The 24,825-nt window shown below is 42.8% G+C and overlaps 1 protein-coding gene across 1 annotated transcript in view; it reads left to right on the forward strand.

Moving 5' to 3' along the window:
• Positions 1 to 24,825, forward strand: part of LOC146305518 (sodium/calcium exchanger 1-like) — a 134,374-nt gene that overhangs the window by 67,822 nt on the left and 41,727 nt on the right. The window contains exons 5-12 of the mRNA XM_084711699.1: positions 220 to 372; positions 466 to 693; positions 1,110 to 1,520; positions 4,382 to 4,492; positions 5,093 to 5,245; positions 7,396 to 7,492; positions 7,696 to 7,887; positions 8,794 to 8,986. Coding sequence (XP_084567825.1) covers positions 220 to 372; positions 466 to 693; positions 1,110 to 1,520; positions 4,382 to 4,492; positions 5,093 to 5,245; positions 7,396 to 7,492; positions 7,696 to 7,887; positions 8,794 to 8,986 — 1,538 coding nt within the window. The remainder of the gene's footprint in view (positions 1 to 219; positions 373 to 465; positions 694 to 1,109; positions 1,521 to 4,381; positions 4,493 to 5,092; positions 5,246 to 7,395; positions 7,493 to 7,695; positions 7,888 to 8,793; positions 8,987 to 24,825) is intronic.

Genomic DNA, 24,825 nt, shown 5'->3' on the forward strand with positions numbered 1-24,825 from the left:
CTCTCCTTTCCATTCCTTCCGTACCTTTCCTTACCTTTACTTTGCCTTCATTACCTTTTCTTTCCTTTCATTCCCTTTCCTTTTCCTTTTGCCCTTTGGTACCTCCTTTTCTTTTCTTCCTTTCCTTTCCTTTCTCCACCTTTCCTTTCCTTTTCCTCTTACTCTTTGGAACCCCCTTTTCTTATCTTCTTTCTCCTCCTCCTCTCCTCTCTTATCCAGGTCATAACCTCCCAGGAGAAAGAAATCACAATAAAGAGGCCGAACGGCGAGACCACCACAGCCACGGTCAGGATCTGGAATGAGACCGTTTCTAATCTCACTTTAATGGCCTTGGGTTCTAGCGCCCCTGAGATCCTGCTGTCTGTTATTGAGGTGAGCACAATATGAGCCGGGTGGTTACACATTAGATTAACTGATACAGAATGTAATGGGAACACGGTAATCTGATTTTCACCCCGCCTATAGGTGTGTGGCCACGATTTCCAGGCCGGCGCTCTGGGTCCCAGCACCATCGTGGGCAGCGCTGCCTTCAACATGTTCATCATCATCGCCCTGTGCGTGTACGTGGTTCCCGACGGAGAGACGCGAAAAATCAAACACCTCCGGGTGTTCTTCGTCACGGCGGCCTGGAGCGTCTTCGCCTACATCTGGCTTTACCTGATTCTGAGTGTGTTTTCCCCTGGAGAGGTGGAGGTGAGCACAGACAGACATGTTCCACTCAAAGAAACAAAGGTTCCAAAAGGGTTCTTCCTGGAGGGTTGAGGTTTTACCTTTATACCTTCATACGCAAGGGTTTATCAAGGGTTCTTTGTAAGAGTAAGGGTTCCATTAAGAAGAAGGGTTCTTCAAGGACTATCGAACCTTTCATAGGGAGCTCTGGATGGACCTTTTCACAGATGGTTCTAGGTTTGACCCTTTGTTTTGGGTTGTAAGTAGAATTTTCTGAAAGGGTTCCAAATGGAACCTCTATGAAAGGTTCAACCAAGAACCAAAAGGGGTTCTCCTATGTCTTGTACGAGTGTAGCTGTTAAGTTTGGGAAAAAGAAGGAAGTAAAGGAAGGAAGGAATGAAGACAGAATTGTTAAACGTTGTTCTCCTCTGTTCTCTAGGTGTGGGAGGCGGTGCTGACCTTCCTCTTCTTCCCCCTCTGCGTGGTCCAGGCCTGGGTGGCCGACCGTCGCCTCCTCTTCTACAAGTACGTCCGCAAGCGCTACCGCGCCGACAAGAACCGCGGCATCATCATTGAGACGGAGGGCGGGGCGGACGGAGGGTTAGGAGGTATGGACGGAGGAGGAGGGGCGCTGGGTCCCGGGGGGTTCACCAAGATGGACATGCTGGAGCTGGACGGACAGATGGCGCTGAACTGTCACAGTGGGATGGACGGAGGGATGATGGAGGAGGGAGGAGCGAAGGACGAGGAGGACGAGGCCAGGAGGGACATGGCGAGGACGCTGAAGGAACTGAAGCAGAGGCACCCTGATAAAGACATGGAGCAGCTGATTGAGATGGCTAATTATCAGGTTAGGAGGACGCTGCTTATACATGAACACAAACATACATCATATATCCTGGTTTATTTATATTTGGTATATTTTTTTCAAGGACTAGTTGAATGGATTATACAAATGAGCTACATGGGTGCTAACCAGATATATTTTTGAACGTGAGAGACCCGAGTTTATCTAACTCAATCTAACCAAAATATTTTAAGTTTTTAAAGTGTGCACACTTGTGTGAAGACTTCCTCCAACTTTTTTGCTCCGTCTCCGTCTTTCCATTTTGACTTTGTTCCTGAAAGTTGTGTTCTGTTTGTTTTCTAACAAAATGAAACCATTGAAAACATCATCCATCACATTTAATATGCGACTCCTCTGAGGGTGACATTGTGCTGGAGATGACGCTGTGACACATTCAGTTGTGAACAAGGTGTTTTAGGTGAGAGCAGGCAGGAGAGCACACGGCTGTTATAGAAAGAACATTTCAAAAGGCTTTTTAACAAATTATTTTGCATTTCTCTTAGCATTCATTACATAACCGCCGTGGTAAATTTGCTTAAAAATTAACCTCTTAATTCATGCCATCTAATGCACATTTATTTCCAGAAAATGAGCACCCAGCTATGCACAAATAAGTCATAAGGAAGTTAATTAGTGTGTTGGCTGGGTGTCAGGTAGCTACACAGTCTCTGTTAGTCTCTCCCACACACATTAACAGATACACAGAGGGAAATAAGAGTTTTTTTCAGGACGCTCCTCATGTACAGTAATGTTATGTCCTGATAAAATCACTAGTCTGCACAGAGGAAGGTGCCATTTGGCTTGATTGACAGCACTGTAACATGCAACCCCTCTGCCATCCAGGTGATATTTTTTCCGGTAAGTCATATGAACGTTAGACATGTGAGCGTGAAAGTTCAGTTTTGACTTTGGAAGCCGTAGCTTCACAAAAAAATCTGTAACGCAAGGTCAGTTTGTTGCCTTCTATTCTGAGCTTTTAACAGCATGTCATTTTGACACTTTACTTTGCTGTCAGGTGGCCTTTTCGGATAGGAAAACGCTGTTATATAAACCACCTCCAAACCCACCAAACTCCAGAGGCAAAATCAGTAATTTTACCTCACAGACCACGGGTGTTGCTGGTCTGCCGCTACCTTGATCGGTGAGTTTGTTTGCATCATTGTGTGACTTCAGTGAATCTGAATTATTCACTGAAGTCACAATAACACAAACAAACTAACTGATCAATGCCGCGGTTGACCGGCAACTGCCATGTCCTCTGAGGTAAAATCAATGATTTCGCCCATGGAGTTTGGTTGGTTTGGAAAAGGTGATACTTGGCTAACAAAACAGTGATTTCCCATCGAAAAAGGTTGCCTGACAGCAAAGTAAACATGTGAAATAATCCAAATAACACCAGCAAGTGGACCTCGAGTTAAGATTTTTTGGGGAATTTAGATTTGCGATTTGTTTATTGATATTTATAAGCGATGAAAACTTCTAAATTTAACTTTTGGTTAAATTTGGCTTTAGTTTAGCTGAGTTTTGACTGTCAGTGTGTCACGGAGATTAACCGACTAGTTGGTTAATCTGTTCTCTTCCCTGGTTAAAAGAAAGGAGCTGCTACTAGATGTCCGCCACATAAACACAGACACACACCTCTTTGTTGTAAGATTTACTCACGCTTGCAGAATATTTAAAAACATGTTTATTTTATGAATACTTATCATCAGCCTGGCTCATTAAGGATTCTTCTGGTTCATCCTTTAACGCTGTAGAAGCTGTCCAAGTCTCTGCTGCTCTCCCCTTTTCTGCTTCACCCTCTTCCTTCCCTTGCCTCCTCTCCAAGTCGGTTCTTGGTCTCGGCCTTTGTTTTTTTGGAACGAACGAGGGAAGGAAAGGAGCTTGGCAGACACCCCAAGGTGCCCCGGAGCAACTCCCAGATGTTTGTTTGCATTCAGTCCTCCTTTCCCCTGCAGCTACTCCCTGAGGCGTGTGCTGTAAATAAGACTGACAGCTGCCCCGGAGGTTTAACTCCACTGGGCGAATGAAGGTTCTCGTGGTCGTAGCGAATCATTCAATAAAAGAATAAGTTCCCCTTTGACTTGGAGCTGGACTTTCATCAAGTTAGACCAACTTGCTCAGCAAAAACAGATCAAGTTTTTAACTAAACAATTACCGATTCAGCCCCTCCAAAGAGATGCAGATTTTATGAGGATTCTGCAGCGAAATTGCCGGCTCACTTCCCTTAATTTTAAATAAATCACAGCGTTCCCAGCTCTGAGGCCACATTTAATCTAATGATCTCAACTGCAGAAGCCCATTTGTTAATTTTCAATTTGTTGGATCGTTAAGATATTAAGTTGCTGTTCACCCATACATTTTTATTGAAATCATTAGTTATAGATTGATAAGCCTCATTAGAGCTAAAGTTTGCAGTGAAGGGAGCTGTCTGCAGTTAATACTTAAAGGAAGTGGACGGCTATGATGTCAAAGCATTCATTGTCTGAGTGATTACACTTATGTATTTTGGCAGTTACAGCTTTATGTATAGGATCTGTGTTCAAACCTCAATCATCCACCCGTCTAAAGTGTCTAAAGTAACGTAGACCCTGTTCACACCTGGCAATAACGTGTGTCCCAAATGAAAAGTGCTTTAAATACAGGTGTAAATGCACTCACTGAGATCAGATTGGTCAGACCACATTTGATGGTTGTTTATCGCTGTGTATGCGAATGTGTCCTTGGCCACAATGAAAGCCCGCCTACCCATGTGACATCCTCTTAGTGCACGCAAACCACGCTTTTGCGGAAAAAAGGTACGGGGAAACAAACACGATGAAAACAGTGGATCACCTTCTTCATTTGTTGGTTTTGTCGATCAGGTCCTGATGCAGCAACAGAAGAGCAGAGCGTTCTACCGTATCCAGGCAACCAGGATGATGATCGGAGCTGGCAACATTTTGAAGAAGCACGCCGCCGACCAGGCTCGCAAGGTGAGAAACACACGATCTCACTTTATTTATCATTGGACCAGTTAAAAAAACACATATTTGTTTTTTCTCATTTTCTGTTTTTAGCGTTCTGTTTTCCTTCAATGTTTGTATTGTACAGCACCTTGTAACTTTTATTGAATTAATGTTATCTTTGCATAAGGCAGCCATTCAAGAAAAGTGAACCAAAGCAGTAAAATTGCATGCACAGAAAACCAAACCAATGAGCTCAACGCTAAAATAATGATGTAGCAGTTTGCATGAGCAGCAACATTTACATAGTCATTTGAGCCAATAAAATAGAGATGAAAATAATAAAAATCATGACTATAAGGTCGAGTGTGTAAGATTTAGGGGGATCTATTGGCAGAATATGGCAGAAATAAAATACAATATTCATAAATAAATAAGAATTGTTGTGTTTTCGTTAACTTAGAATCAGCAGACGGTGTGAGTTCCTCTTTTATGGAGGCTGCCATGTTGCATCGCCATGTTTATACAGTAGCCCAGACTGGACAAAGCAAACACTGGCTCTAGACTTTTTCTAGCAGTTTTTCAGCCACCTAAAATGTCTGCTTTTCTCCCGCCTTTTTTTTTTTCCAGGTGGTGAGCAGCCACGAGACCCAGGCCCAGGAGGACGACCCTCACACCATCAGGATGGAGTTTGAACCCTCTTTGTACCAGTGCTTTGAAAACTGTGGCTCCTTAAAACTGACAGTCGCCAGACACGGAGGAGACCCTGGAGTCACTGTCAAGGTGTGTGTGTGTGTGTGTGTGTGCAGGATCGATCAGAAGAAAAGTGTGTTTGTGTGTGAGGGAGAGAAGCAGTAAACACAGATTCAGACAAAAGCAGAGAAAGCAAAAATCCACTGTGAGCTGATTTCACTCACATCTTTGGCGGTGTTCCTAGTCTTGGTCTGATCTCAGCCATAACATGTTCTCACTCCAGAGGCTTTGAGGATCCTTGTTCTCTTTACTGATGCTGTTAAACGGATAGAAGTGAGGTGACTGAGGAGTGCGCAAGGGAGCTGAGAGACACAACACAAAACACTGTCTTCTGCAGATTTTTAGCTTTCAGCTCAGGTTGTAACTCAAAGAAAACACACATCCTTTTGCAAAGGCTCATTGATCTGCGGCTTAACGCTGGCCTGATACTCTGAATAAGAGATTTTCTCTCAAGTCTCCCGCAGAGAGTCTGTGTCAGTGAAATGATATCTGATCTGCTCGCAGGGGCTTTGCAAGGCCGCGTCTCCTCTATTCCTCTCCCTGTATACAAATGAATCTATGATGCAACGTCAGTGCTGTCTGCAGAGGGATGCTGGTGGCGTGGCCTCGGTCTGCCGTCTACTGAAGGCTGATTTTGTTGAGTGAAGTGGCCTATTTAGCCCACACACAGCCTCCTCAGGCATGGCAGAGCTCTAGAGATGAAAAACTTATTATTTTCACCAAACAGACGGTCTCAATGAGGCTACTTCTACTTGATTGCTCACTTCTTGAAACAGTGAAAAAGTTCCAAGAATCTGTTCACAATCCCAGACTGCCAACCGAGCCTGTTTAATATACAAACGATGTTCAGAGAAATCTACACAGTACTTTGCACATGGAAGAGGTTAGCCCCCAGGGCTTTCTCCCAGAAAGCCCTTTCTGACATAAATCTTCCTGCCATAAAACCCTTGTAATAAGTGGTTAATGGTCTGATTTTGAGGACTCCAGAGCAGAAAATGTTTTGGGGACTCCCTGTGATTTCTGGCGCTCCAGATGAGTCTCAGGTAACTAGTTTCCAGTCTTCTTCAATACAGGACAATGTTTATTTAGTAAGTTATGGTCTCATTTAGAGTAAACAGGCACTGAAGTAGGGTACGCTTTAGGGCGGGGCTACCGTGTGATTGACAGGTCATTATACCTCAGTTCAGTTATCAGTCAGATCAAAATAGAGGCATTGAAATATAGTCACTTCCGGCTCCAGAAAACCAAGATGGTGACGGCCATAATGCCAGACTCCAGGCTTTTAAACAGCAGTGCACAAACCAACGAGTGACATCATGGTAGGTTTATTATGGGTCATATTTATACCCATAAAAAAAACATATTTCTAGCAGACGTATATGTCGATCATGTGCATAAATGATTAACATTAAAGCCAACTCATCATTTTATATATTTTTTTTGCTTTTATGATCACATCAAAATACAATTTCTGACATTTTAATCTCTGGTTTAAAATTTCAAACGCAGTCATCCTGACATCTGAATCATCTGAAATATTATTATGCCTCAGTTGTCCCAGCAGTATTGTGTAACAGATGCATTCAAAAATAAGTTTAGAGCTTTGTCACTGTTTCATCAACAGCAGAAAACTAGAGCAGAGCCAAGAGGGTGACTACAATAACACTGAGTCACTGATTCAGCTTTGTCGACTAGGAGATTTAGATTTTTTTTTTTTTTTCTGAAGCAATCTGATTTTTTTTCCAGTTACATGCATACTTACATAACAAGTGACAGAATCTGATCGCTGTTACCTGACTGTAAGGACTGCAGGTGAGGTTGTAAGCCTAAAGGATGAAGAGGGCTCTAAACAGGACAGATGGAGAGAAAAGAGAGGATGGAGGGAAAGTTTTGTTGTACTATCTTCAAAGTCTTTATTATCAGACTGTATCTGACCAGAGGGCTCGGTTTAATGAAGCTGTTTTTCTTGTTTTCTCTCACCCTCTGTTCGCATCTCCCCAAATGCCTCTCTTCTTCTTCTTCGCTGTCCTCCTCCTCCGTCTCCCTCTCCTCTTGTGTTTATCTGCCCTTTTCATATCTGCTCACTTCTGTTTCATCTTTGACGGCTCTTTTTCTCTCCTTACCCCTTGTTTCACCCCGCCTCCCATCTCTCTGTGTTCCCGTCTCCCCCCACCCCCCAGGTGGATTATCGCACAGAGGACGGTACAGCAAACGCAGGCTCAGATTATGAGTTTGCAGAGGGAACGCTGCTTTTTAAGCCAGGAGAAACCCTCAAAGGTAAAAATAACAGTGACAGCTATAATTCATGACATATTTACAAAAAACATGTCATTGGGTCTGGAGCTTAAATAGCAAAGGTCATCTGCTGTACCCTGGGCTGCAACAAAAATACGATTTTAAGGTGTATTATTGGAATTATCTTGCTCAAACAGTGGTGTCATGGTGCCAAAAATCTCCTAAAATGACATTTCCTCTACCAGAGATCACAGTCGGAGTGATTGACGACGACATCTTTGAGGAGGACGAGTATTTCTACGTCCACCTCAGTAACCCTCGAGTGGTTGGTTATCCCGAGATCGGCACCGCCCCGCTGGACGCCAGTGCCACCCCCAAAGCCGTGCTGGGTGACAACCACACGGCCACAGTGACCATCTACGATGACGATCATGCAGGTAAGAGGAACCAATGAATAATATCATAGGAATCTTATTACAATGCATTTGTTTTTTATATTTTGTAGGATTAAAGTTTGAATCCTCCTCACTGTTTGTTTAAGGGAATATAAATTGCAATGATATTGTAGCTATTGTGAGAACATTTTTGCACCTTAAAATGGTTGACCTATTTTATATATTTTCTTGAGCTGTGTAAATACATCATCCCAAATGTTTCCAACAATGGTCAAACCCAGAGAAATCCGTAATTTATCCAAGGTAATGGTGCATTTCCTGCTAGCTGCTAGTTGCTATAACCTCCAGGAAAACACAGGATGCGTTGAAGAATTAAAATGTTAAATTGTGTACTTAAATTATCTTAAATTATGCCAAATGTTACCAACTTTTTTCAAACCTATACATATCTTATTTAATTTATTTACATTGTGAATGCAGATTTTTCCACAATGTGGTATTGCAGAAACATTGCTGCATGTTCTGTAATGTTTTTAAACTAAATATATTTTTGACAGAAATGTGTGCATCCCATCCACATGGGTCTATTACTTTGGTGCAACGTCCCAGGGTACCCAGGAAAAACATTTCTCAATAAGTTTAAAAGAGTTCCAGCTGCCCCAACGCTGCAACTTTTTTAGTTACAGAAGTTTAATAACGCCCAAAGAGAATTAAAGTGAAGGAGGATGAGCGCAGAGTGGGCGTTTACCTAATGCCTATTATCTTTTATCTGGAGAGAGTGGGCGGTAATCTATTATCCCTTTCACCACATATATGGGAGGCTACACCTTGGAGAGCAAGCTAGTGAGTGAGCGTGTAGGTGTTTATCAACCTCATCTTAAACGTCCTTCTAGTGTTTCTCCCCTCTGAAGTTCTTTCTTTCTTTTTCTTTCTTTCTTTCTTACCCAGGTATCTTTACCTTTGAGAGTGCCAGTCAGAAGGTGAGTGAGAGCGTAGGTGTGATGGAGGTGAAGGTGCTCAGGACGTCAGGCGCCCGAGGCCTGGTGGCCGTCCCCTATCGAACCGTGGACGGCACCGCTAAAGGAGGGGAGGACTACGAACTGGCCGCCGGCAAGCTGGAGTTTCAGAACGACGAGACCATGTAAGTAACTGATAATTTACTTTACCGCACGTTTTCTGCACACTGACATCAAAATCCAAAGCTTCTTTGAACCTTTGCATTCCTGCACAATGTTTATTTCCAGCACACAGACTGAGTGTTGAAAAGATTTCTAAGTCTGTGCCATACCTTAGTAGTCTCAGGTTTAAAACACTCTTATAAATAAAGTTCTTACTAGAACCATGTAGGGTTCTTTGCCTGGTCCTCATCCGAGCACCAGTTGGAATCTTTTCAAGAGCACAACATGTAGAACTCTTCCTGGAACCATCTGTAAAAGCCTCCACTCTGAACACCCTATGAAGGCCCTTTTCCACCAAATTAGTTCTGGTTCTTTAACCGGTTCCATTCACTTGGAACCTTTCTTTTGAAGAAAGAGTTCTTTGGATGAAAAGGGTTCTTTTCGGATCCCCTGTTCTTACAAAAAACCCCTGACGAACTCTTTCTTCAGAAAAGGGTTCCTTAGAAGCAGATGCTCCTGGGTAGAACCTCTGCCCTTCAGAGAGAACCCTCTTTGAACCTTTATTTTTAGTATATTCCTTTATTTTATTAGCCAGATGTTTCGGCATCACCTGTGACACGTTCCTGTGTCTCTGTGTTTCCTTTCTGTGTGATTGACTCCCATTCAGAAATTGCTGTTTAGTTTAATTGAGTGTTTTACATGCATTCACAGTATAAATAGCTCCATTAGGCAGATAACAGTGTAATAATGTCACTCTTCAAGGTAGGCTACTCCGCATTAAAAATGCTTGCACACACATGTGCGCACATACACACACACACACACACAACTGCTCCTGCGTCCTTGGGCACATGCATTTTTAATATGCTGATGTTAGCGGTGTTAAATTGACCAATACATAAAGCGGTTGGGAATGCAGTTTCCTCAGCGCCTCCTGGGGCCTGTAAAGCAAGGCCTCTGCGTTTGTGTGTGAGTGTGTGTGTATGTGTGTGTGTGTGTGTGTGTGTGTGTGTGTGTGGTGGTCTTGTACTTGTATCTGTACTAGGACCATTTGAAAGTGAGGACGTTTCCGCTGCTACAAGGTCCTGTTTGATTGACAAGGTCAGAAATAGTTTTTTAGGGTTTGGCTTGTACAAAAAGTAGCGCTTAAGGCTTATGACATGGGAGTACTCAACGTATTTATGTCAGTGTGTGTGTGTGTGTGTTTGGTTGTGTGTGGCTGTGTGCCTCGGGGAGGCCAAATGTTGGCAAGGCCATTCAAAAGCTGTTCATCTGTGGCTCGCCCTCAGAGAAAGACTGAGAAGATGGAGTGTGTGTCTACCTGTGTGGGTGTGTGTATGTGTGCGCTCGTTCTTCTATACTTGTAAGGACCAGTTTTAGTTTCAGACCTTGAGAGTGAGGACATTTTGTCGAAGGGCTGTTCAAAGAGCTGTTTGAGGGTTGAGATTAGAGTTACGCTTAAGGGTTTGAGGTTAGGTACTATTATTGTGATTAAAGATTCGGGGCTTGCAGATGCATGATGTCAACGAGGGTCCCCACAAGTATAGGCATACAAGTGCATGCTTGTACAAATGAACAGGAAGGTTGCCAGCTGATACCAGCCACCCTCTAAGTATGAGTGTCACCACAAGGGCAGAGTGGGTTTAAGGGTTGGACGATGTCGACTTGCTCACCAGCTCGCCACTGTCATCACCGCTGCCTCATGCTGGCGCTCAGAGGGAGACATCAGAGTGTCTCACTCAGCTGAGAAACTCTGCCCATCAGCAGTGGAGGGAGCAGGCAGATTAACTCACATGTTCCTTCCTTTCAAACGGTCTTCGTCACAGCCACACGTCCATGACTTAGTCGTGTTCAGCCTCTGAGCTGAACGGCTAGCTATGCTTAGGAAGCTAATCCAAGAAACAATAGTGCAAATAACAGTGAGTCATGCATGCAAAAGCCTTCCCATAGCAAGAACTTTGCTCTTGGCTCATCATGAAGGAGGGCACAGAGAGGCAAAGCACAGCACGTGTCATACCGTCTTGGCCTACAAAAAGCTAAGCTAACTGTAGCATTCAGTGTTTCCTCCCTTGGGAGGAGGGGGGTGTAAATCTCTGTGATGGTCATAGGAGGTTGACCACTGGATTTCAGCTCTTTACTGCGTATCTGTGACTTGTTACTGATAGCAGGATTATCTAAAAGCATTTAAGGAATTAATATAGTGTTTTATTTGTGGCCGCCACAATAAAAAGGTCAGCCACCACAAAATGATTTTCTGTTTTTTGGAGCTGCATACCTCTCTCTCTTTTGTGTCTAGAAGGGAATCCTTGACTTGCAAAACTCTCATTAGATTTGCACTCGTTGTTTTTGTTAAAATAATCACACTCTCACTGTCATTCAGTGCCACGTTGGTTTTGATCCTTTTAATAGACTCCTTCATTTAAAACAAGCCTCCTCCACATGCAGCTCTCCTGCTGCTGTGAAAACGGAATCGCGGGTGAATATATCTATAGGGAAAAAAAAGCAAAACGCGACTTTATGAAACATCCTGCTGATGAAGAACATCAACAGATCAGACGCAGACGGGGAGAGAAAAACAGAGGGAGGTGGGGCGAACCCCGCTGTGACCTTAGGTGTGTGAGGAGAAGAGAAATGAGGCGAAAAGCGAGGTACTGGGAACAGATTAAAGTAGTTTGTGACTAAACAGTGAAATGAGGTGAAGAATTAAGTAGAATTAAAATAGCAGGATAGGAAATTACGTAATTAAAATACAAATATACCTGACCAGACTGGAACCCTCCATCCCCTCTAAAGTCTGCTCTGCAATAACAACAACAACAACAGCAATAATAATAATAACTTTATTTATATAGCTTCTTTATAAACAGAGTTTACAAAGTGCTTTGACAAACAAAGGAAAAGAGCAGGATACCCCAGAGGCAAAATAACAACACAAGGCCAAACTGGAGCACGAAGAAAATCAAGCTAAAAATTCAAGTAAAACTAAGAGACAAGAGACGCAAAACAAAGTAAAATAAGACAAAAACAGCAAAAGAGATAAGAACAGCAAAACAAGAACAGGAAATAGGAATAAATGAAAATAGAGGGAGGAGAATGCAGAGACAATAAATGATGTTGTCTAGTCAATATAAATAAATAAAAGGATTAAGACAATATAAATCAATACAAATGAAAGAATAAGATTAAAATATATTAGAAAGAGACAAATGAAGGCAGAAAGCGAAGCGACAGGAATGAAGGAAACAATGCGGGCTTTCAAATTAAATTTTCAAAATAAAAGTCTCCGAACAAAACTGTGTGAATGTCAAGAATTGATGATGAGATTGTTGTATGTTTTTAAATGTTGTGTTCGTTCAGGAGATGCTTTTCTTTCATCACTCTCCTCTTCTACAGCTTCTGGCAACTTCATCACATTCAGCTGTTATCTCATTGGTTTTGCTTTGAAAGGTCAGCGGCAGCCAAGGTCAAATAATAAAGAGCGGAAATAATTTAAACTTTGAGAGCTGCCTTCGGCGGCGCAACCACTGTCACCGAAGGAGAGCAATGCGGCACCGAGCAGTTTTACCACCGATCGTGTGTGGGCACCTTAACAGCAGCCTGCAGAACAGAAACAGCACTGGCACCTTGGGTTCACCAAACTAGACAGGCTTAATAAGAAAATAATAATAAACAGGAAATGGGGATGTCAAATTCTGCCTCTCTCACACTGAAACAATAACACGTAGTTTGATGACATCTGAAGCAGTGTGGAATTATGGGACTTTACACCATTGCAGATGAAAATCTTTCTGATGTCTAAGCCAGCTTTTCTTTTAATCAGACCTTAAAAAAGATTGTGTTCTGAGATGATGGACAAACTAGAGCAAAATAAAAGAGAACTGACTTGTGCAAACAGGATGCACACTCCAGCCGTATCCCTCTTTCTTTGTTTTTTTCATCTTTTCATGCTGCTGCTGCTCCTCTCTGTGTGTTTTCTCTCCTCTTTTCATCATTGCGCCTTTGAGCCCCTTGTCAAAAAAATTCCTTCCTCCATACTAATGTAAACCCACTTTTATCCACTGCACTCGTTTGTTCTTTCCTACCTTCATCCCCCATTTTCCAGTCTTTTCTTTCTTTCTCACTTCCCCAATATTTCTGTCAGGCCTATTTTTAGATTTTCCTCCACGCAGCATGAGTTTTGTCATCCCTTCTCCTCCACCCTCGTTCCCTCCCTTCCTCACCTTCTCCTCCACCCTCACCTCCCTGTCATCTCATGTCTCTCCTCCTCCTGCGCAGCCTCCACTCCTCTTCATTTGCATCTTCCTCCCTTCTGCCTTTCACCTTTACTTATTTACCCTGTCATATTTTTTTTTGCCTTCCTCTTCCTGTTACCCTTATTTTCCCTTTCTCTCTCTTTTTCTTTTCTTCCTCCTTCATCCCTCTCCTCGTCTTCTCCATCCATCCACCTCTGTCTAACCCTTTACTCAGGGAAAAAGGACTTACTGCCAAGGCAATTTAGCTGGATCACAACCCAGACATAACTCATCATCCTCACCTCCCTCCATCCGCTCTAATCCCTCGTACAGTATGTCTTTCTCCTACCTGCGTAATAGTTTTGTTTACCTCTTTTGTCTGTTTCCTGCACTCCTTAAAAGTTTTGGAAAAGCAGTAAAAGTAGTTGGATGGACTGAAGGAAGTGGGGGGACGGGTGAAGAAGGGGTGAGCCAGGTGCTGCTTAAGATTCTGGGGGAAAATCTAAAAGGCACCGGAGCAGAACCGACAAGAGGAGAGGAGAGGAAAATGGAGTGAAGAAGAATTTTGTTGAGCTCTAATTGATATAAAATAATGTGATACCACATTAATCACACAAAGGAGCGTCTGCTTTCTCTCGCTTCCCTTCATCGGAAGTCAGAGGTCAGGTTTCAGCTGAGTGCTCTCTGGAGCTCATCCTGCTCATTTACACTTTAACGAGGAAATGTGTTTAAAGGGGCAGTCCACCCAATTTTACACAGGCCAGTTTGCTTGTCATGAAGAGTGCGACTCAACTGGTTAAACTGGTGCATAATGTGTCGAGTCAAAGGACATAACCCGCCCCCACAATTATGTCATAGTGATGTCATCAGGGTTAGCATAGCATGTGTTTGGAGGCCACAGATTTATAACAGAGAGCCTGGGTTATAAATTTACGATGAATTATGGGAAATGTAAGTTTATAACGTGTCTTTCTGCTTCAAGATGGTGGCGCGCAGAGTCACAGCAGCTTTTCCTTTTTTTGTCCAGTTTCCACAGCGTAGAAGTTAGGCAGCAACACATCTGTCCGCTACTTCAGCACCACGGACAGCTCCACAGATTTCTGTTTCAGAGCCGTGGTCGAGGCCACAGATTCTCACAAGCCTCAGTCAGATAAAGGACCAATAAGTCAGGCAGACTAGATTAACGTATATCCAAACACACTTTCTCTGCTACATGAGGATGGTAAGGGGGGATGGCAGGTCAAAATAGGGGTGTGGCATCCTCCCTCTTCTCCAGTCCAATCAGCCGCTGCACACTGCCGACTTAAAAGTCAGGATATCTCAATCTCTGCTGCCTTGATTTTGATGATTCTTTCTCAGAGCTGTCTCTTGTGAGTCTCTCAACTTTATGGAGGAGGAACACTAACTTTGAAACTTTGGCTCCTGTAAAATTTAAAGCTGTTTGCTGACTAAGAGGCCACGCTGCCACCCAAATCACGGGCAACACGCACACACACACAAAAAAAAAAACGTGAAAAGAAAATTTGGTATGCAAATGCATTAAAGCACAGATAGTGGTGGAAATTCATTCCCACAGAGGAAGTGTTATTTTGTACGCAGTCTTAAACTACACACACACAGGGGAAAGGGGGAAGTAGCAATGTCGAGTTGAAGAGTGAAAGATGGCGGGAGGGGAAGATAAAGAAGGACGTCTTCGTTTCATGACTTAATAATGAACCGAGGACAGAAGGGAGAGAATGATGTGGATGTGTTATCGTCAGTCCGCTGGAATTTATTCAGTGTCACTCTCTGGGAAATCACACACTCTTACACACACACACACACACATATATATATATACAGCACCATGCTTTTATATTTATTTGGACTCATGTTATTTACTGCAGGAAAGAACTAATTCTCTCTCTGTTCAGCCAATGAACGCTGCTTTTATTTATCCCTCTCTTGTTTACCAATGGAGCCTAAGAAACTCTCCTGGGTTTCTGTCTCTGCTTCTTGTTCGTTTTGTTAATCAGAGGACGTGTGTGTGTGTGTGCGTGTGTGTGCGTGTGTGTGTGTAGAAGTCAAAGGCAAAGTGAGCAGTGTGTGTGTGTGTGTGTGTGTGTGTGTGTGTGTGTGTGTGCATGCGAGAGAGGGCTCAGCAGGGCAAGTTTATTCTTAGCCTTCCTCTGACCTGCAACTCAGCACAGAGTCACAGCCAAGACACAGACGACCGTGTGTGTGTGTGTGTGTGTGTGTGTGTGTGTGTGTGTGTGTGTGTGTCTGTGTATATGACTGTGTGTGGGGTCCTCTCCCCTGGTTGCTCATTATAAATTTCAAACAGGTGTCGCCACCAAACTGTGCCGACGCCTGTTCAATTACTGCCTCTCCCTGTGTGTGTGTGTATTTATGTCTCTCTCTGTGTGTGTGTGTGTGTGTGTGTGTGTGTGTGTGTGTGTGTGTGTGCTCACTTTACATAACAAACCACCTCCAACAAACAATGTTTTTTTTCCCCAAAGACTATTAAAACTTTTCAATATGTCACCTTGTAAATGACGCTGCGTTTAACCATTACTGTACTCTACTTTTCACAATGTAGTGTGACGTCTGTCTGTTTTACCAACTTCACAGCCGTTTATTGCTTTTTAACTCAGCAATGGTACGTTTCCTACCTTAGTGATCACCTTTATGTGCTTTTTCATCTTTAATTTTGTTCCTCCACTTTTCACAGTTCAGTTTCACAAAAGCACTGATCATTTATACTGACGGTGTAACGTTACTGTAGTTGACAGGAAGTAAACTGACATTTATACTGTAAACACACTGAACGTTAGCCCTAGCGTAGCTTTGCCTGTCCGTTTGTCGGTGTTTCCAGCATTTTATGAAACCTCAATGTAGTGAATGAGCGGGAAACTCACTCCTGGAAACAAAGCCGTTGAAAAAAATCAGCGTTGAGCTCTAGGAGAAACCTCATCATGAATCTCTGACAAATTCGACTGGCAACCCTCCACTCATTACCTCAAGATAACAGAATTTGTTATTTTGTTTTTTTAATGGGATCATGGAGAAACTGAAACAACCCCCGAAGCGCGCTAGCTGAATTACCACCACACAATATTGAGTTTTACTGTAATCCCGGCATCCTGCCATGTTGCGTTATGTGCTAATGAAACCCAAACACAACGTCTTAGTGTTTTTGACAAAGCTGTCAGAAGAGCTGTGATCAGACATTAGCTGCTGGTGAAGGAGAAGTCGGCTCTTAAGTTTTAAACAACACATCTTTCTCCCTGTGGCGAGATGTTTCTTGGAATTAAGGGAGAGAGAGACGGAGGAAATAGGAAGGAAAGTGAGAGTGTGAGCGTGTGTGTGTGTGTGTGTGTGTGGGAAGGTGTTTGCGTGTGTCACAGTGCTTGTAAAGTGTTTGATATTTGCAACCTGTTTCTCCGTCTGTCACCAAAGTAGGGTGACTAACCCAAAGCTGTTCCCAAAATAAAACATCCTTTGAACTCCAAATCCCCAGGAGCTGTGCGCTGGGTGTGTGCGTGGCGCGCGTAAGGGCATGCGTGCAGCCAAATGTGTGTCTTTTTGCGCTCGTACGTCCAGATGCATTAATGTTTGTGTTTTCCGCTGCAGGTGCATGTGTGCGTGTGTGTGAACAGTTGGCTGTATTTCCTCACAGTCATGTTTGTTGCTCATTTAGCGAGTGTCATGTCATCTCTTCCTCTTACCCCTGCACACACACACACACACACACACACAGATACACACACACACACACGCTTTAGCATCTTTAGCATTCTCCAAACAATGCCTGCCCTTCCTGCTTATTTGCACGCTGCTTAATAAACTGTTTATCATTACACTGAGATAAACTTCAGACGGCAGCTTGGATTTTCTTCCTCAATGTCACTGTGTTCAAAGTCTAAACATGTCTTGTTTATGAATAATGGTAAAATTCAGTGATTGTCAGCCTTTTAAAGTTGCAACCACACAGAATAATCAGGTTTGTGATTGTAACCTCCAACCCCATCTGCTCAAGATGCTCAAACACAAAAAACACCGCTTTGACTGTGACAATATGGAATTTTTCTTGATGTGGATGTCAGTTTAATAATAAAATTGTATTGGACTTAATTAAAAGCATACTGTCAGGAGCATATAATGGCTGTGTAATGTGTGGGCGGTGTGCAGGACTCCTAGTGCTGCTCATAGCGGAGCAGAAACTTAAATTTAGCAGTAAACTGTCAGTCTGGCGGTAAATGTACAGTTTAAGTTACAGTGTGTCAGTTAATAAAAGCTGCAGCTTCTCAAGACCAACAAAAGTCTGCTAACTCTAAAAGTAAAAGTGACAGGATTAGCCCTAAAGTAAGCTGATCAATAAGGGCTAACATTAAGCTAATGCTAATGCTGCAACCTTAGCTCCGGTGCAATCAAATCCCTGCAGCATCTTTTTCTGTGACTCTGTAGAATAAATCAACATGACCATTTATTCATCTTTCCGTCTTGAAAACAGTTGTTGTTAGCATGTTTGTAGCATGTCAACCAATCGCTGGCAATCCCATGATGCCTTGGGTTTAGTCTGTCGACCAATCAGAGTCTGAGATTGATAAAATTTTGCAAAAATGATGGGAATGAGCTCAACTCTGCTGCTGTAGGCATCACATGACCGCAGTATTGCAGTAATTTGGTTATTATCACAGCCCTAATTCTAAGGCAACTAATATTACTGGTACAGCCGATATAATAAAAAAAATATTCCTTGCTCTAAAATTTCCCATTATGCCTAGTGCTGGACTGAGTAATTTGTTAAATTTGCCATTTTATGTGATAAAAGACAAATTTGTTAGCGTTTGTTTGTTCAGAACCTGCTGCTTTGTGTTGTTTTTGTGCTGGTTTATAGATTTAACCATAAGCGAGGGGGCTGTTTTCTGCAGGCTGGCTGTATTTTGCATATTTTTGAGTGACTGAGAGCTGCCTCCTAGCTTTCCCTTCCATTCTGCATGCCACACGGTTTAATTGTTTTCTCCACAACCGCCTAGCGACCCTTAGAAATGATCTCCTCCCGTTATAATTAACCAACCATACAGCAGAAGCATGTACGACGGCAGCAACATGAGAGTATAAGATGCTTGCACGCCGCTTTGCATGAATCTCACATGTTAATATCATCAAGCAGTGGGTTGCCACAAACACAGCATGCATTCTGGTTGGTTAGTTTGCATCCTGCTTCCTGCTGGGCGTATTTATGCGGCAGAGTTGGTATTAGAATATATCCTCCCTAAAACCCTTTACCACGGTTAGAAACAGCCTCTGGTCACATATCATGCAGGTCTGAGGCAGTTTCAAAAGATAACTGAACAAACAAGATTGTTTATACCTTCTTGCAAGAGATTGAAAATAATGATTGTTTACACTGCATTATTCTGAAACCTTACAATATTGATTGTATATTTGTTTTAACCTGAAAAAGGAAAAAACAATCACACAATAAAGAAAATAAGTCACATCATAAAATAAAATACAACACAGAGCAGCTTCTCCAACCGTTTTGTTAATGTACATGTTTTTGTTTGTACGCCATACCTGCCAGCATTTAGGTTTCAAACTACACGGGGTTTTGCCGCAGGGGTTGGAGGGGAGTTGGACAGTAAATAAACAACTAAATAATTAAACCCCTCTGTGCCTGAATGGCGTGCTTGTGTTGTTGGGAGATGATATGTTGGCTCACATTGTTTTCCCCACTGTGCACTATATTAAAATCAACCCTACAGGCTCCACAAAAGGCAATCCTGGTGACTGTATCGGGTATAGGTGGAGACTCTGCTTAATTTCGCAGGTGTATTTAGATTTTTTTTCAGGCGAAATGTCGACCTGCTCTGACATTTTGACAACAGGATTAAGTTAGCCGGCTGCACAGAGAGCAGCTGTGCTCAGGTTGTGGTGACAGTTGGGTTGAAATTGTAGGCAGTGTGTGGACTGTGTGTGTGTGGACTGTGTTTCATAACCTGGCAACCTGGGTGCCGACAGACAAATATACAAAATTCATGGACACGTGTATGAAGATTATTCATGATAAAGGGGGAAAATAACAGAACAGAAGGGTGCTGGAAGATGTTCCTTTAAATACCCAGGAAAACATTGGCAGGTCTGATAAGATTTATATACATTTTCCCTTTTTTTTTCTTTTAATTGGCCTTCTAGCTCCAGTTTAAATTAATTATGTCTCTGTGAAGTTTTTTTTTTTTTTTTTACAATTGTGTTGTTTGTGTTGTTTCTAATCATGAATAACATTAAGAGATTGCGCTGTGCAGTTTCTTCCACTTTATTTGGACATTTTGACATTTCTTGTTGGTTTTTAAACCAATTAATAACCCAGTAACATTTTTTAATATACTGTCTTTGTAATCCTTTTGACACCCAGACTAGTAATACATTATCCATTTTGTTTGGTTATGCGCCATGCATTTCTCTGAGATAGGCTAGTTCCTTATTTATTTTATTTTATTTTTCTTGTAAAAGAGCCCTGATGTAGCCACAGAGAGAAGCAGTCAAAGTCCTACTGGGTGCGCACAAGATAAATTCATGATTGATTAATTCAAGATATAATGTGCAAAACATGTCGCTCAGGGACCTGTAAAAGCCACATATATTCACATCATCACTCAGCTTATGTCAGCAAAACATTGGCACACTATCTACATCACTCAGTAGCTAGCTAGTTAGCTAGTTTTTGGTAACATTAGCTAGCTTAAGATGTGACCCTTTCACTTTTTCAAGAAAAGGAGAAACTTCACTGAGGCAGCGAATGGAGAACAGAGAAAAAGGAAGTCGATTGTATCTTGTGCCAAGAAATTAATCAAAACTTAGGAACGACTGTATTTTGGATGCATGCGAGAGAATTTCGAGCGCTTGATGTTTTGTTTTTGTGCCCTTGATATATGGATTTTTTTCTGTCTGTGGCTACTCCGAGGCTCCGTACGCTGTATTGGGTATTATTGATCCATCGGATATCTTCCCTCGGTTGTAAACCGTCTATTGCAGCATTTTTTAGTTCAGTTCTGTTTCACCATTTAAAAAAAAAAATCAATTTACAGTCTGAACTGGAGCCAGTACAGTACAGTACAAAACAGCCTTTCAGCTTTCTGTAGACAGTCGGCTCATACTTATTGTGCATTTCAGGACAGTTTTCACTCCCGGCAGTTGCACCACGTTCTCTGATGTCTCCTCCTCGCCGCTACATGCCCCTCATCCCTTCAGGTTCAAACAGCAGCCTGCTAATGGGCAGATAAACACTTCCACCCCTCTGTTTCTCTTCCTCCCTCCATCTCCTCCTTTCCTCTCTTCGTTTCTACCGAGGGACGTCAGGATTCCTGCGTCTCTACGAGGATGACAGGATTTTCTTTTTTTAAATTCTTTCGCTGTTTGTTGCCGTAGCAACTTTTGATCCCTCCCATTGTAAGCGTAACAAAGAGGAGACGGCAGAAAAAAACAGAGAGAAAGATGGAGAATAAAAAGGGAGAAATTATGGGAGTAGAAAAAGGAGCTTTGTTGTGTTTTGATTTGTCGTTTTCTTCCGAGGGTTTGTTTTTCTGCGCTGAAAGTTGAAACACTAGAACCGTATTATTATACTCTCTCTTCTCTCTTATTGATTTCATCTCTTTTTCCACTTTTCTACCATTTATTGACAGATTCTAAAACCACTCTATGTGTGTGTGTGTGTGTGTGTGTGTGTGTGTGTGTGTGTGAGGCCCACGTCCATTGTTTGCTCTTTAATTAGTAAAGGAAAACATTCTCTCTCAAAATGGATTATGAAGATTAAAGAGTCAAATCACATTTCGGCATAGTCATGGTCTGCCTGACAGAGAGAAAGACGGAGGGCAGGGAGAGATAAAGACGGGATGAACGACGGAGTCACGGAGCGAAAAATAAAGACGGAGGGGAAAAAAGAAAAAGCAGAGGAGAGATACAAAGTGCTTTTATCCCCCCTTTTCTTCTCCTTCTCTTCCCTGCCTCTCCTTGTTTCTCCTCCTTCTCCATGCTTCTTGACTCTTATTTTCTGCCTCTCTCCTCTTCCCTCCTCCTCCTCCTCCTCTTTCCCTTCATCTCTAATGTCAGAGCAGTCAAAGTTAAGTAGCTTAAGTCAACATCTTTAACAACTTTAGAAGCTTTCGAAGTGTGTTCCTCTTCCTGTGTGTGTGTGTGTGTGTGCGCGCGCGCCTGTGTGTATTATGTTTCAGCTGTGTATTGAAATCGATGTGGCAGCCGCCGTCTGTTGTTTGCCTATTGACATTTTCCGCCATACTACAGTATTTCGACTGGCAGCGTCTCACACACACAACCACAGAGCACCTCTGGCTTCCTCTAAATACAATTTTTAACCCGTTTTGAATCCCCGCCTCTGGCTCCTCTTTCTCTCGGCGTCTTTTGTCCCGCAGCGCTGCCGTTAAACAGAAGAAGAGTCTATTGATTTGTGGGTGTAAGACGAAGCCAACAACCAGGCAGTTAAAGCTGCAGTTAAAGGGATAGTTTGGATTATTTTATGTAGGGTATAAATAATCAGTGTATTACCCACATTAGATGCCAGTCAGTGCAACCCCAGTTAATGGAAGCAGAGAGGGACACGAGCATAGGCTATGCAATGAACTGCTCTGCAACAAAAGGTATTTTATTTACTTAAAAAGGTCCAACTTACTGTCTGTCAGACACCCTTTTTCAACTGGAAACCAAACCAAATCAGTAATTTTACCTCACAGAAAACAGGTCTACTGCTGCCTCAATCGGTTAGTTTGTATGTGTTATTATGTGAATTGAAACTAACCCTTTAAAACAGTTTGGAGAGAATAATATTTGGATTATATAACAGCAGGTTTCCCATCAGAAAAGGCTGTCTGACAGCAACGTAAAGTAGTGCACTCTTAAACTAATCTAAACTTATCTTTTTTTAAGTGGCTAACGCTGCATGAAAACGCAGGTTTTTCATCCCAGTAAACGCCTGCAAACCTCTGTCATTTGCAGCTGTTTACAACCTGTGACATCAACTGTGCCATGAATTGTTGGAAACAAACCACCGGCAGCAGGGTGGGGGTGAGGGTTAGGGTGAGGGTTAGCCCAACCCTTCCTCATGCCTCTCTCTGCCTCTGGTAAAGGGGATGCAGTACCAAACACCATCTACTGTAGGTAACACACTGACTATCGATCAGCACCTCATACAATCCTACATCAAATAACCCAAACTATCCCTTTAAGGATTTTCTGTAGTGATTTAAACAGGTATACTCGTGTTGCAGTGCTAAAATACAAAACAGCTTTCAGTCGAGGCAGCTTCGACTTTGAAATGCTAACCCCGCTGCCTCTGTCTGTGTTTGGCTGTCTGCTTTTTCACCCTGTGTTGTTGTGTTTCCTCCTTCCCTCCCATGCCTCTGTCTCTTTGTTATACAATTCTGCCATTTAGCATCCCCGTCACTCCCTGTTCCTCTTCTCTCTCTCCGGGTCTCTCGTTTTGTACTTCTTAGCCCTGCATCTTCCCCTGTGGTTGTTTTTTTAGCACTGCAGTCCCAGCAATTTCCTCTGCCAAGCATACACACACACACACACGCACGCACACTCGCACAAACACACCCTATGGTCAGAGCCCTGCCTGCACCCACACACACACTCATACATGCACACACACACACACTCTTGCCAATGCTTCCCTATGATCAAACCCCCGTGGACTGCAACACACCCTGTAATCACGGCTCACAGACCTACCGTGAGCTGCGGCAACAGGCTGCCCCTGCCCTTCCATGCCCATGATTAGAGCCTCGACACGGGGACAGATACACCCGCTATAACCCCCCAACCACCTGCCCCGGGCCTCCCTGCTCCACCGGCCCCCACCCTGCCACGCCAAGACCACATTAAAGGCCGTGGAGCTGGGTTCACTGACGAGACGAGGAGCTCCGGGGTGGGTCGGCTGGGGTGCAATCTCCTCATGTTTGACTGCATGCTCAGTTTTTAAACACTTTCTCTGAATTAACCACTGCATTTATGTTATGGGACGTCCTTGGAACGCGGCAGGCCTCTTATAAGTTCATCAAATATTCATTACACCATCTAGAAGAAGAAGAAACAAGGCCGTGTTTGCCACGACTGGTAGCCTCTGTTTCACACCACTGCTCCTGTTTTTGGTTTCCCATAAACCCACGGCGTCCTCTGTGTGTGTTTTATGTTTCTTTTTTGCTGACAATGACGATAAACATGTGGGAAGTGGTTTTTTAAATTAGTTCTTCACTCCCTCCGCCATCTGCCTTTGAAAGAGACCGAAAGCTTAAGTTCTGTTAGTGCTGGATGAATAGCGCCCTCTGTCTTCTTTATGCCACAAAGCAACCCAGGAGATACTCAGAGTAATGTGCAGGAGAGAGTCTAATCAACTTACAGACAACTGAACGAATAATTATCAAATATATTTAAGTGACTGTTTAGTGTTGAAAGTTAAATACCATTGAGTTTAAAGCACTGAAGTATTTAACTGAATTTCTGTGGTTTGAATATCTGCTTCAGGTTTTGTATTTTACAAAAAATATATATTTCGTGTCCTATCTGAGCTTCTCATTCCTCGATCACATGATTGACAAAAATGTAACCTGAGATTTGTTTAAGACCTGATTGCAAATCATCTCAAACTGGTCTCTTGAACATGCCGGTGAGTTCACTGTACTCCAGTGGCCTCCACAGCCACCAGACCTCAATCCAGCAGAGAACCTTTGGGATGTGATGGAACAGGAGACTGGCATCATAGATGTGCAGCCGACAAATCTGCAGCAACTTTGTGATGCTTTCATGTTAATATGGGCCAAAATCTCTAAGGTTTCCAGCACCTTGTTGAATCTATGACACAAAGAATTAAGGCAGTTCTGAAGGTGAAAGCGGGTCCAACCTGATACTAGCAAGGTGTACCTAATGAAGTGGCCGGTGAGTTTAGTTGCCACTAAAAACTTTATTCTTCTGTCTATTCGTCTGTCTATCTGCCGTTTCTTTTTCTCTTTTTGCTTTGGCCAACTTTGCCGACATACTGTATGCATGGCCTCGTTTTGCCCAGCAATTTGCCCCCTGATTGGTCAAGAGGGCATTGTTAAATTCAATTAGAGCAGTGACCTCTGTTTGTGCATGATTGGACACTGCTCTGATGGCCATATCAATCTAATGAAGTGGAACGATATCGCAGCCTCGGACTGTCTGGTCCCTCAGCGGGGATTACCGAACTCCAGTATACGTCAAAAATACCGGTCGGATTCTGCCACAAATACTCTGATTACAAAAATCGGTGGGCGCAGTGGGTGCAGCAATCAGCAATCAGGTGCAATCAGATGATAAGTGCTTGGATAACAGTTTTTATGAATTTAATTTGAAGAGAGAGATGCGTTTATAGTAGATGATAATAGTGGTTTGATTTAAATAAGATAATTTCCTACATTTTGTCTCTAAAAACGATAATAATAACAGTATTCAATCAATAGTCTTTTATTCACAGTACTGTTTTTCCACAGCTGTATTTTAGCTCTGAAATGATTTTCACTGTGTTGAACTAGACTGCATTCAGAAAAAAACTGAGTTGTAAAGCTGAATTGCATGGAGTGTTCTTCAAAATCTGGTTTATTCTTTAGTTT

This window comes from Lutjanus erythropterus, chromosome 23 (genome assembly GCF_056507025.1).
Source record: "Lutjanus erythropterus isolate fLutEry1 chromosome 23, fLutEry1.hap2, whole genome shotgun sequence".
Taxonomy (NCBI): Eukaryota; Metazoa; Chordata; class Actinopteri; order Lutjaniformes; family Lutjanidae; genus Lutjanus; species Lutjanus erythropterus.